At 45.1% G+C, this 13,744-nt stretch overlaps 1 protein-coding gene across 1 annotated transcript; it reads left to right on the top strand.

Moving 5' to 3' along the window:
- The first annotated feature begins 3,762 nt into the window (after window positions 1-3,762).
- LOC119314701 (putative receptor protein kinase ZmPK1) lies at window positions 3,763-6,441 on the top strand. Its single transcript, XM_037589400.1, has one exon. The coding sequence runs from the start codon at window positions 3,763-3,765 to the stop codon at window positions 6,190-6,192; it is 2,430 nt and encodes an 809-aa protein (XP_037445297.1). The 3' UTR covers window positions 6,193-6,441.
- Window positions 6,442-13,744: the final 7,303 nt, after the last annotated feature.

The following is a 13,744-nucleotide window of genomic DNA, read 5'->3' as shown; positions in this document are numbered from 1 at the left end:
GGATTCCTATATCTCACCCGTGTAGGCTCTACCTTAATATTCTTCTACATGGGGCTCCTCGCCAATCGTCATGAAGTTGCCTCGGTAGTTCTTGCTGGCGTATTATATCTGGAATGTAGTGACCCTTGGAATAATTGGAGATCAACGCATAAATGTCCTGAACTTTTTTGGCATGCTACATGGTTAGGTGTTAATAAGGTCCCCAGGAGGTTGTGTACGATGTTACGGTCCAATATCTCGCATAGTTTTTCTCTAGGTTTATTTCAATTTTAATTGAACTTGTCCAATTTAATTGCAGTATGTCGAACTTGGCATGAATTAGGCCTGGTTGGTTTGCATGAAAATGGTTGTGTTTGCATCAAATTCACCCGGTTTGTTGGATTTAAGTTTAAAATGTGCACCAACATTTCGAGCATACGGCTGGATCTCCGGCTTTCTTATTCGTGTCTATAGACGCGTCAAATAATAAGTCCAATTTGGGGCACGGCCTTAGAGATGCCGTTTGCGAAGAACTATATATATGTGTTCATGATGTGCATTTGTATGCGTCATGCATGTGCGTAGCTAGCCGCTGCGCCTGCGTGGAAGCAACTGACACTATCAAGATTAGTTTTTGACCGGACTACGTGCCTACCAAGATTAGTTTTTGATCGGACTACGTGCAAGTAGACATGCGGCAGCAAGCCTGTCCATCTCAGACAGGGACAACCCAACGGTGGGCGACGAGCTGCTGCTGGGAGGTTGACGAGCTCAGTGGCGGAGACAGGTCTGGAGCAGCTAGGGCTATAGCCCCAGCCTAGAAACAACTTTCTTTATAATTTCTTCATGCAAAACATAGAAAATCATAGAAGTTTATCATTTAACATAGCACAGTCCTAGGCATAATCTGCATCTAGCTCCGCCACTGGACGAGCTCAAAGTACGTACGTACGTACACACATCGGTAGGTGGGTCAAGCTTATGACAAAATATGCAAATGTGCAACAATGCAATCATGCAAGTGTAGAGGACAAATGAGATGTCATCTGTATAGCCCTACGTGTGTAGAGGACAAATGAGATGCAATCATTTATCAAAAAATATCCAGAAATAAGAACCAAGGCAGCCCCCGAGCTCTCTCAGGGTTTTGCGACTCTTGGCCTTTGGATCATTTCTTTGATGCGATTATGTCCGTCCGATCTCGCTCCTGGAAGATCACAGCGGTCGAATCGAAACCGGTTACTATTGCAATGAATAGTCCCTCTCCAGCGTAAAGATCTCCTGCCACCGCCTGTAATTTCATGCCCTGTCAAGGGCATTTTTGTCTTTTCATGTTCTGCTGCACCTCTCCCAATCGGTGAGACGGTTTGGGTTGCAGCCGCCCCAGCTCCTCCTCTCCCTCTCCTCGATCTCCTTTGCGACCCGTGCTCGCACGCTCCCTGCCGAGCCGCCGCCACCGCTCACCCTCGCGCCATCACGTCCGCTCACCCTCGCGCCGTCGCGTCATCTCCTCCTTCCCGCCCTCTCGGTGCTCGGCGGGAGGAGTGCGGAGCCCTATGCCGCCAGCTCCCTGCCAGTTCAAGATACGCACAGGAAGTCGCTTGCCCCTTGCCTCGCCCGCACCACCCTTCAACTAACCCGCACTGCCACGCCTGGCCGGTAGGAGACCAACTGCTCCGTTCTCTGCAGGTGGCTCCGCCGGGGATGTGGATGGACGCTGGGCTCTTCATCCACAAGGAAAGTTCAATATCCAGGCTTTAACAAAACTAGAGAAACTACTCCATGCTTTAACAAAACTACAGAAATCACTCCATGCTTTTAAGTTACTCCATTATCAGTAGCTTCATATGCATCATTAACAGTACTCCAGCTTAATAGTTTCAAACAATATGTAGTTGCCTCAAAATAGTACTTCATTAGCAGTAGCTTCAAACAATATAACAATACTCCATTAGTAGTAGCTTCATATGCCTTCATTCATTTCAGTAGTTTCAAAGAATATGGAGGGCACAAGAGGAGTAGCTTTTCATATGCAAATTAATAGTTGCAGTAAGATAAACAAGCATTCATTAACAGCATCAGTCTACTCCAGCTCAAGCATTCATTTAAGCAAGCTACTCCAAAATTATTCAGTCTATGAATGATGCAAACTGAAGGGACATCTGAATTTGACTGGATAACTTAGCTGTATTTGACTGAATTATTCAGTCCATGAATGATCTTAGGAGTAGTAACAATCCTAACAAAATCCTTAACTACATTATTCACCAGTATTATTCAATCCATGCTAAAGTTTGAGATTTCTGCAGTTTTATCTTGAATGAATTGTGCACCAGTAAGTTGCAGCAAGAATAACATGGAGCATCGCAGAGCATAACATGGGAGTACCTTCCATGGCGACCAAGGAAGAAGCAGAGTCAGAGAAGCAGTGGTCTTCCTCCTTGTAGAGGGCAGTGGCCTACATGTCCATATCTTAGTTGTTGCTGTTGGTGGCTCTTCCCTGGCGTCGACCTAGTCATGGAGACACGGGGCAGAGAGGGAGGGAGAACAGACGGGGTGGGTCAGCTACAGAGAGAAGAGGAAGGTTCGTCACCATGGATCCATGGCTGCCTGAGCTCGCTGGCTAGGGATTCGAGTCCACTGCCGATGCGGCTGCGTGGTCGTGGAGGAGGGCGGCGCTACTATGGCCCTGCTCTTCTGCGATGGTGCCGCTCTGCTGTGAAGCCGGCGTCGACACGCACAGATCCAGTGTCGGCGCACGCGGATCCATCCTCCGCCGCCCAGAAGCTCGTCGACGGCGCCTAAAAAAGCAAGCTTTTGACCTATGGTGTGGCGTGCGCGGTTGGAGGAAACGGAGCGCGCGGTAGTGGGGAGAAGGGGAGGCGAGGAGAGGCTGGCGACGATGGGAATCTGGAGGGGAGCGAGAGGGGGTGGGTGAGAGGGGAATGAGAGAGAGTGAGCTCGAGTGGGTGAGAGCGGTGGTGAACGAACGAGAGGGCATTTCGGGAATGTGGAAAATATTCGTAGCGTACCGAAATTTGCACATCGAATGCTTAAATGACTTACATTTCGGTACAGAGGGAGTAATAAAATTTCACTAATACTCCCTCTGTATGGAATTACTTGTCACATAAATGGATAAAAATTGATGCATGTAGAATTAAAATACATCTAGATACATCCATTTCTACGACAAATGTTTTCGGATGAAGGGAGTAAAAAAAGGTTAGTCAATTGAAGAAAAGAGTTCACGAAGTGAAAAAATGTTTGTGAATTCAAAAAGTACTTTTGAATCTGGTAAATGGTCACGAAGCCCACAAATGTTCGCGGATTTTAGAAAGCTTTGCAGATTTAAATACTTTTGCGAATTTGTAAAAAAAAAAACACGAACCTTTGTCGTCATGTAGCTAGGCGAACGGCTTCCTCTTCATGTCTTTGCGTCGACTTGATAGTGGTGCCAGGGATTATTCGGCATGCTGCGACGTGTTGGTTCTGCGGTTCTGCCTGCTCGTGCGCTGTCCGAAGGAAACTACATGCACTACCAGAGTCGTCCCCCGTCAACGGGCCAATGATTTCAGTCACCATCTTTGCACAGCTAGGCGAAAGTAGTTAGCTGGAGACTGGTGCACAGGACAAACAATTTGCAGCACAAAGAGACGACTATGAAAGTGAAGGCACAACCATCTTCCAAATGCAATAGCGACGACTGACCAAATGGTTCCTATAATATCCCCCATTTGTGACCATTCCAGAGATCAACTCTTCATCAGTGCCTCACCAAACATGGATGGACGCTCCACCCCTCTGCTCCTACTACTTACCTTGGTCCTTCTCTTTCTTCGCGTCTCCGCTCGCGAATTCCTCTCGCCGGGCTCCTCTATGTCCGTAGAGGATAGCTCCGACGTCCTCCGCTCACCGGATGGTACTTTCACCTGCGGCTTCAACAACATTTCTCAAACTGCCTCCATCTTCTCCATTTGGTACTCCAACACGGCTGAAAGAACGGTGGTCTGGAGCGCGAATCATCTCCACCCCGTTTACTTCAAGCGATCCCGAGTCACGCTAGATGCGGATGGCCGGATGGCCGTAGAAGACTACGATGGCCGCCCCGTCTGGGAGAACAATGTGTCGTCTTCTTCGAGTGCCCAGCAAGCTCAGCTGCTCGACACTGGGAACCTCGTCGTCAAAGGCCAAGGTGATATCATTCTGTGGCAAAGTTTCCATTCTCCTACCGACACATTGCTGCCCTATCAGAACATTACTAGTGCTGCAAAGTTGGTATCTGCTAGTAGGCTACTTGTCCCTGGCCGCTACAGCTTCCATTTTGATGATGAACATATACTCACACTGTTTGATGATGAGAAGGATATCTCTTTAAAATATTGGCCAATTCCTAGTAATGATATATGGACAAAGAAAAGAAATGCCTTTAGTACTACCGCAATTGGAGTCCTTGATAGCTCGGGGTATTTTCTTGGTAGTGACAACTTAACTCTTAAGGCTGTTGATTGGGGTCATGGGGTTATGAGGAGACTAACGTTGGATTATGATGGCAACCTTAGATTATACAGTCTAAATAAGATAGATGGAACATGGTCGGTCACGTGGATGGCATATCAACAGACCTGCTGTGTTCTTGGTTTGTGTGGCATTAATGGAATATGTGTGTACACTCCCCAGCCTGCTTGTGCTTGTGCCCCTGGACATGAGATAATCGACCCCAGTGACCGGAGCCAAGGTTGCAGACCAAAATTTAATCTCAGTTGTGATGGACAGGAGATGTTTCTGAAGCTACCCGCCACCGACTTCCATGGTAATGATCTTAGATTGAATACCATAGTTTCATTTGATGAATGCAAGAAGATATGCTTGAAGGACTGCAATTGCAAAGGTTTTGCATACTGGCAAGGAACCGGGCTTTGCTATCCAAAGGGGACCCTTGTTGGGGGTGTAACCGGGCCAAGTATTGTTGGTGGTTCTATCCATCTCAAGATTCCTAAGACGCTACAGGTCCCAAGGTCCTCAATTCCTCACTCGCAACCTTTTGGTCCTAAATATGTTCCTAATTGTAGTGTAAAGAGCAAACATTTCACAGTAAACTTTGGGGATCAACCTAAAAGCAGTCAAAATGGATCACACTCACATTACCTGTTCTTGGCGTATGGGTTCTTGTTAGCGATATTTTGTGTGGAGTTAATATTTGTGGCACTAGGATGCTGGTTTTTGTTCATAAGGGAAGGGAAAAAGTTAATGGGGGTATGGCCAGCTGAGGTTGGCTATGAAATGGTAACCAACCATTTTCGCAGATATACTTACAAGGAGTTGCAGAGAGCAACTCAAAAGTTCAAGGATCGAATTGGATGTGGGGCATCTGGTCTTGTATACAAGGGCGTCTTGAAAGACAAGAGGGCCATAGCAGTGAAAACTTTGGCAGACATACACCAAGGGGAAGAAGAATTCCAGCATGAACTGAGTGTGATTGGAAGGATTTACCATATGAATTTGGTGAGGGTTTGGGGATTCTGTTCTGATGGACCACACAGAATATTGGTTTTGGAGTATGTTGAGAATGGTTCTTTGGATAAAACCTTGTTTAGTAGTGAAAGGTTACTTGGATGGAGTGAAAGATTTAAGATTGCTCTAGGGGTGGCAAGAGGATTGGCCTATCTTCATCATGAGTGCTTGGAGTGGGTTATCCATTGTGACATCAAGCCTGAAAATATATTGTTGGATGATAACTTGGAGCCAAAGATCAGCGACTTTGGCCTTGCAAAACTTGTGAACAGAAGTGGATCCAATAAAAATGTATCAAGAATTCATGGAACTAGAGGTTATATTGCTCCCGAGTGGGTTTCTAGCCAGCCAATAACATCAAAGGTTGACGTCTACAGCTTCGGAGTGGTTCTCCTAGAACTACTCATGGGGGCTCGTGTTTCAGACTGGGCATCAAATGCCGGCGAGGAAGTGGAAATGGTCCTTGGAACGGTCGTTAGGATGCTTACAAAAAATATGATGCTGGAGGGAAGCCAACACTTATGGCTTCCTGACTTCATTGACTTGAGGTTGAACGGCCAGTTCGATAGACTGCAAGCAAGAACGATGGTCAAGTTGACTGTCTCATGCCTAGAAGAAGACAGTAGAAAAAGGCCCACCATGGAAAATCTTGTACAGATGCTTGTGTCGGTTGATGAAGCTAGTGGCACAATGCAGTAGTATGGTGCCAACAAAAAGGGGGTTGACGCTTTACACAGCATGCCATATATGGTTATTTTTTGATCCAAAACAAGATACTGGGATGTGTATCATGTATTATTATCGTTGTCATTGTCATTGTAGTTGTATACTTAGTAAGTTTCACTTTTCTTTTGGTTCGTGCTAAACTTGTTTAGTACACCGAGTGGAGTCGTGTTGGGTGTGCCTTGGAATTCTTCAACGAATTGAACACCGAGTCGGTTTGTAAGGAAGTTATATAATGCAATGAAAAGTCACTAGAAAAAGTTGTGGAGTTGGAGCAGCAGCAAATCCATCAATTGATTCTTCCATTTGTTGCAGAGAGAGATGCATCGATCGGTTGCAGAAAAAGGGACCAACTTCATGTACGCGAGTCTAGCGTGTGCTCCTCTGCAATGAGCTATATGCCAGTACTGAATTTCGATTTCACATTTTGTCCACACCGCCAGATATGCAGTGTTCAAGTACTAATATTTGCGTGAAACTTATGCTAGTACCTAATAGATAGTAGTTTTCTCTATCATGATTAGTGAGTTAAAGTCATCAATTAGCACTATTGATAGCAATCAACCCACTACCAAACTCAGCTATATATATATATATATACAAAAATCATGTGTGTATTCGTTGTTTTGAACTTTACTAAGTCCTTTGGATCCATACAAAAATTCCAAATCATACAGGATCTCCATTGAGAGGGAACGACCCCTCCGGAGTACTATCACTCCTGCTCCTTCCCATTAGATATTTGGTGGGCATTTCGCGGCGAGATTCTGTGTTATCCGCTATCAACCAATATTTATTGGTGTTATAGTATCATATGGTGTCACTTCTTTTCTCTAAGTGATGGGAGGGTGCGCGAGGTTGATATATTTTTATAGGCTGGTTTCTGCTGATTGATTTAAAAAATCATTGGCCCGACCAAAATCGTAAACCAAAATTCAAAATCGAATACCTCAATTGAATTAAAGTGCTTTAAAATTAAAAAACATAGTGAATTAAAATAATTAAATGGGAGGGCTTGTTAAGAAATTGTTGACCCAGTCAAAATCGGATTACCTCATTCTAAATTGAAGACCTCAATTATTTGTGAGGGCCTGAAAATTAGGAATCATAGTATATAGTATTAAATAATTGACTGAGCAAGTTTTGAGAAATTTTTGGCTCGGCCAAACTCACTAGGGAGCATAATGTGTAGTATAAAATAATTTAATGAGAGAGCTTTGAGAAATTGTTGACTCGGTCAAAATCGGATGACCCGATTTCAATTGAAGACCTCAATTGACTGTGAGGCCTTACAAATTAAGGAGCATAATGTTATAGAAGACTAGAAGTGGTGGGCGCGCTTTGGTGCGCCTTTGGTGTTGTTGGGTTTGTTAAAAAAATTACTCACTCTGTTTCAAAATATAAGGTTTATTATTTTTCAAAAAGTCAAACTTTTTAAGTTTGATCAAATTTGTAGAGAAATACATCAAAATCCAAAATATCAAATCAATATGATTAGATTTATCGCGAAATAAATTTTCATAATTTTTTGTTTAATATTGTGGATGTCAATATTTTTTGCTTTGAACTTGATCAAAGTTAAAGAAATTTGACTTTCCAAAAAACTAATACCCCTTATATTCTGGAACTGGTGGATTATTTAGTTTAGCGGATGGGGAAGATGATGGAATGTGTTTTACTTTTATTTATAATGCGGTGATTTGATGGGCTTTTTGTGGTGTGGTTCTGTATTATCTGCTAACAAACATATATTTATGTTGGCAAATATCAGCGGGGGTGGCCGCATGTACTATATTGGTGCTACAGTATCATATGGTACCGCTTTTTTTCAGGTGATGGGTGGGTGTGTGGTAATAATATGTTTTTATAGACCGGTTGCTGCTAATTGATTGGAAAAATCGTGTCCCGGTCAAAATCGTAAATTATATTCAAAATTGAGCACTGGACGGAGGAGAACAGAAGGCTCTCTCACCATGCCGTCTAGACACTGGACGGTGCAAGAAGTGGGCAACCCAAACCGCGAACATGGTGGCGGGGCAACTCCTAGGAACGCAGCCATAACAGCCAGAAAGCCAGCCTCAGCGACCAGAAGCTTGGATGGTGAGCACCTACGCCATAGTCGCCTCCCTCCAGTGATAAATAACCTAGGGCATCTCCAAGGGGATTCACCAAAGTGGAACCAAAATGTCTGCAAACATCGTCCAAAAATGTCCGATGACCCCTCGTTTAATTTGTGGAAAAATAATGATACAATTTATCGAACATGTGATATGCGCCAAAACGGAGGTCGCGCATCCTCGTCGCGGCCACGGCCGGTGACCCAACCTCATGCAACCAGCGCGAACCGCGAAGCAGAAGGATACCCAAAACAGACACCACTCGCACGCAACACACCCACACACCGGTACACATGCATGCACCTAGTGGCAGTGGCACACCACACACGAGCGTCAAGAGAGCACACCAGCAGCTCACACAAGAGCACTTTGCGTCGACATGCTCGGAGAGCGGCAGAACGCATGCGTAGACACGGGAGCTCCGCCCATGTGTCAGCAACATGACGAGTGGAGCAGCAGCAGCTCAAGGCCGAGAGGAGGAGAACGGCAAGCCCACCAGACCAAGACGGGAGATAAAGCCCAACCACAAGTTCACGGGGCCCCAGTGGGTTTCATACATGTTTGAGCCCAAGGAGTGTAAGTGAATACTAGAAAATATGCCCGTGCGTTACAACGGAAGAAACAATATCCTTGTATGTTCCTAGCTAGCCATTTAATTTTGTTGCCATTTCTCTTATTCATGACGAACATGATCAATCACAAGATGATGTGCTTTTCATCCTACTTTGGCACAATGCCGGGCGGCCATATTGAGCTCTTCATGATCATACTATAGCGGTAGTCCGGCCATCATCATTTAAGTCATTTAGATCACCTCGTCGATAGACGATAGATGGCATTGTGGCACTATCAAACTGTAGTAGTATAGAAACTGTTCTTTTTAAGAGTGAATTCCACTTTTTACTCCTTAGTTATGCATTTTTGACACTAATTACCCTGTCGAATGAAAAATCATCAAGATTACCCCTTTTAAAAGCTTTGAAACCTTGTTTTTTTATGCGTGTCTATTGGGCAAGGTGTAAGGTGTTGACCAGAGTTTAAAAATATCAAGACGAGGAGGAGGATTTGAACATATGGGTAAGAGAAATCTGAACATGAATATCGATTATGCCCTCAGATCTTTACGCATTTTACCGTGCCACGTCGGCGTAACATGCCGGTACTATCTAACAGAAACAAGCAAAGTGCTAAACTGGGGTAAAACTGTGTTCAAAATCTTCTAAATGAAATATTTGGTAGAAGTTGCACTAAATAGGGTAATATGTGTCACAAATGCAGAACTACATAGTAAAAAGTGGAATTCACTCTTTTTTTAATTAGGCTCATGGCTACGACGATTAGAGAAAGAGAATGCAGATTCGTCACCAGCAAGTTGTTTTCTTTAGCTGCTCAGGCTGCAAGCTCCTCTCTAGCATCAAGATGAACCAAACAAAAAAACATTGGTCTGCTTCAGCTCTCCCGTATTCTACGGCATTTCCCTTATTCATGACAAAATCCTTGCATGCTCCTAGCTAGCCATTTAATTTTGTTGCCATTTCCCTTATTCATGACGAACATGATAAATCACAGGACGGTGTGCTTTTCATCCTACTTTAGCACAATGTCAGGCGGCCATATTGAGCTCTCCATGATCATACTATAGAGGTAGTCAGGCCACCATCGTTTAAGTCATTTAGATCACCTCGTCGATAGAAGATAGATGCCATTGTGGCACTATTGAACTGTAGTAGTACAAAAAAACATTGGTGCTTCAGCTCTCCCGTATTCTACGGTACCAAACATTGAGACATGTTTCTTCTCTTTCCTTTAGCCAGCAGCTCCTAGTCACCATGGACCCGGCGCTCAAATCCTACCTCAACAAGCTCACCGAGACGCTGACGAAGGCCAGCGAGGACATGCGCGCCGACATCAAGGAGCTCAAGACCCGGATCGACGACCAGACGGCACAAGTGGAGTCCCTCACCACGTGGAAGCCCGATCTCGAGGAGCGCTTCTCCAAGCTGCAGGATGCGGTCACGCTCTTGCATGGTGCACCGCCCCCAGCGGCCGTGACTTCTGGTGGTCCGATAGTGCCCTGCCTCTTTGATCCAGCAGGGCGCGCCGGGATCCACTGTCAGCGACTCTGCTGCTACGGCAACGACAAGTCATGATCCGCTACAGGGTGAACCGGCAAGCGACGTCAAGGCCAGGCCTAGGAGGGTCCAGAAGCGGCCTGCTCGGTCATTTGGGCCGGAATGGGTCTAGTAGACAAGTGTATAAGTAAGCCGATGACACTTGTAACGGTTGGGCGGACGAAACGGCTTCGGCCGGCTGGATAGGATAGGAGTGGCTGGTGTGCGTTGTTCCTCTGTTCTTCCTTCCTCCTCCTTGGATTGAATTCGAATCTGTAATCAACTAGACACCAAATTGAGAGAGAGCAATTGGTGCTTACAATTGGCATCAGAGCTACAAATCCTGTCGCAACAAGTTCCGAGGCACCACCCGCACGCGACGAGATTCGCGGCGCGTCGTCGCCGAGAAATCATGGAGAGCATGTCGCCGGCGACAAAGGCGGTGTACGAGTTCCTCAAGGCCGACTTGGCGGAGTCCCTCGACGTGCGGTTCAAGCGGTAGGATGAGGATGCCTCCAAGTCGATGCGCTCCATCGTGGGCGATCTGACGACGCGGATCGACGACCTCAAGATGTCGATCGGGGTCGACATGGATGAGATCCGTGCCGGAATGGAGCGACCGCAGACCGCTAACTCGTCGTCCATGGGCAGCCGCCAGCAAGCCAGTCCGGTCCAGATGGGCGCTAGCGAGGGAGGTGTGGAGGGCAGCCGCTCAGCTCAACCAGTCAAGGGGAAGGATCATGTTCCATATGTTCCTCCCCCAGCCAGAGGTATGAGATCTGAGCTCAACCCCGTTCAATCATCTCGCTGCACTGAATTCCATCGAGAGGGTGCAGCAATTTGGTTTTGGTCCTCGTATTGATCTGCCTCGGTTCGATGGTACCAATCTGAGACTATGGCAAACGAGATGTGAGGATTATTTCAGCATGTGTGGAACTCCCCGTCAGTTATGGATACAATTTGCCTCCACCATGTTTGAAGGACCGGCAACTCGATGGTTGGAGTCTGTGCAGCGCAGAGTTCCGGATGCATCGTGGGAGGAATTCTGCAGGCTGTTGCAGTGCCGTTTTGGTCGCAACCAACATCAGGCGCTGGTGCGCAAATTTCACAGCATCTCTCAAGTTGGCACAGTAGAGGAGTATGTGAAGCAGTTCGCTGAATTATATGACCAATTGTCATCATATGAAGCGGTACCTGAATCAGTTCATTATGTTACCAAGTTCATTGATGGGTTGAATTTTGCAGTCAGAGTTATGGTTGCATTACATCAGCCCCAAGACTTGGATGCAGCATACGATCTGGCACTTCTGCATGAATCTCTGACGAGTTCTTCTCCACAACCAAATCAGACTACCAGGAGACAACAGTCAACATCGACAGTCAATCAACCTAAGGCATTGCCCACCAAATCCTCAGAAACACATAAGCAAACTGCTGGAGAAGATAAATGGGCTGCTCTTCGAGCCTATCACAAGGCAAAGGGCCTGTGTTTCATGTGTGGAGAGAAGTGGGGCAGAGATCATCAATGTAAACAAGCAGTCTCATTACATGTGGTTCAGGAAATGGTGGAATTTTTCCAATGCACTAGCAGTAATGGTTCAGAAACCAATGATGAGGAAGTTAATCTTATGGCCTTATCAGAAGCTGCAGAAGGAAAATCATCCAAAAGCAAGGCACTCCAACTGATGATCGACATCAATGGACAGAAGAAAACCTTTTTGGTGGACTCTGGTAGTACACACTCATTTATAGATACTGCCACTGCTGCAAAATTACCAGGCCTAAAGAATTGTACAGTAATCAAGGTCAGAGTTGCAAATGGAGGAATAATGAACTGCTGCAGTTACATTCCCCAGTGTCAGTGGTCAGTGCAGGGAAATCTGTTTAAACATGATCTCAAAGTTTTACCTCTTAGTTGTTACGATGGAATTTTGGGAATGGACTGGTTATCCAAGTTCAGCTCAATGACAGTTGAGTGGGAACAAAAGTGGATGACATTTGTTGTCAATGGAAAAACAGTAACATTACAAGGAATAGCACCAGTGGAATTTGCTTATACTATAATTGAACTGTCAGTAGTTACTAAGGAAAATGCAGCTAAGGTGTTACCAGAAATTCAGGAGTTGGTTGAGGAATATAAAGATGTTTTCTCAATTCCTGTTGGACTTTCACCAGAAAGAGCATGTGATCATTCCATTCCTCTCATACCAGGTGCTAGGCCTTTTTTCTCTTAAACCATATAGATTGGCCCCTGAATTAAAGGATGAAGTTGAGAAACAAATTCAGGAAATGCTGGACTCTGGAGTAATTAGAAGAAGTACCAGCCCCTTCTCTTCTCCCATTTTGTTGGTCAAAAAGAAAGATCACACTTGGAGATTGGTGGCGGATTACAGACATCTGAATGCAATCACTATTAAGGGAAATTTTCCTATGCCAGTAATTGATGAGTTGCTGGATGAATTGCATGGAGCTCAATGGTTCATAAAACTTGATCTTAGGGTTGGACATCATCAAATCAGACTAGCTCCTGGTGAAGAATATAAGACTGCATTTAAAACACATCATGGTCACTTTGAATTCAAAGTGGTGGGCTATGGTCTTACTGGTGCACCTAACACATTTCAGGGAGCCATGAATGTTACATTATCTCAGGAACCAGAAATGTTGAGATTTTTTGTGTTAGTATTCTTTGATGATATTCTTATATTCAGTAAAACTCTGAAACAACATTTTCAACATGTCAGAAGAGTGCTGCAAGTATTAAGGAGAGATCAGTGGTATGTCAAAATGTCCAAGTGTGAGTTTGCATCTCAAAAATTACTTTATCTGGGCCACATCATTAGCAAGGATGGTGTGTCAACAGACCCAGAAAAGATCAGTACTAATAGAACAGTGGCCAGCACCTGTTTCTGTTAAGGAAGTTAGAAGTTTCCTGGTCTTGGCATGATACTACAGGAAATTTATTCGCCATTTTGGTGTGATTGCAAAACCACTGACCAATCTTCTGCGTAAGGGCAACATCTTTGTGTGGACTAGCATAGAGGAAACAACCTTCCAAACTCTTAAGGATGCATTAGTAACTGCCCCAGTCTTGGCCTTGCCTGATTTCCAAAAGGTGTTCACCATTGAGATAGATGCCAGTGACTGTGGTATTGGAGCAGTTTTAATGCAAGAGGGGCATTCTCTTGCTTTTGTCAGCAATGCATTGGGCCCACGCAATCAGACTCTCTCAGTGTATGAAAAGGAGTTCTTGGCCATCTTGCTAGCTATAGAACAGTGGCGTTCTTATTTGCAACTCAA

The sequence above is a fragment of the Triticum dicoccoides genome, chromosome 6A (assembly GCF_002162155.2).
Source record: "Triticum dicoccoides isolate Atlit2015 ecotype Zavitan chromosome 6A, WEW_v2.0, whole genome shotgun sequence".
Classification (NCBI taxonomy): domain Eukaryota; kingdom Viridiplantae; phylum Streptophyta; class Magnoliopsida; order Poales; family Poaceae; genus Triticum; species Triticum dicoccoides.
This window is presented reverse-complemented; position numbering and strand designations above follow the sequence as displayed.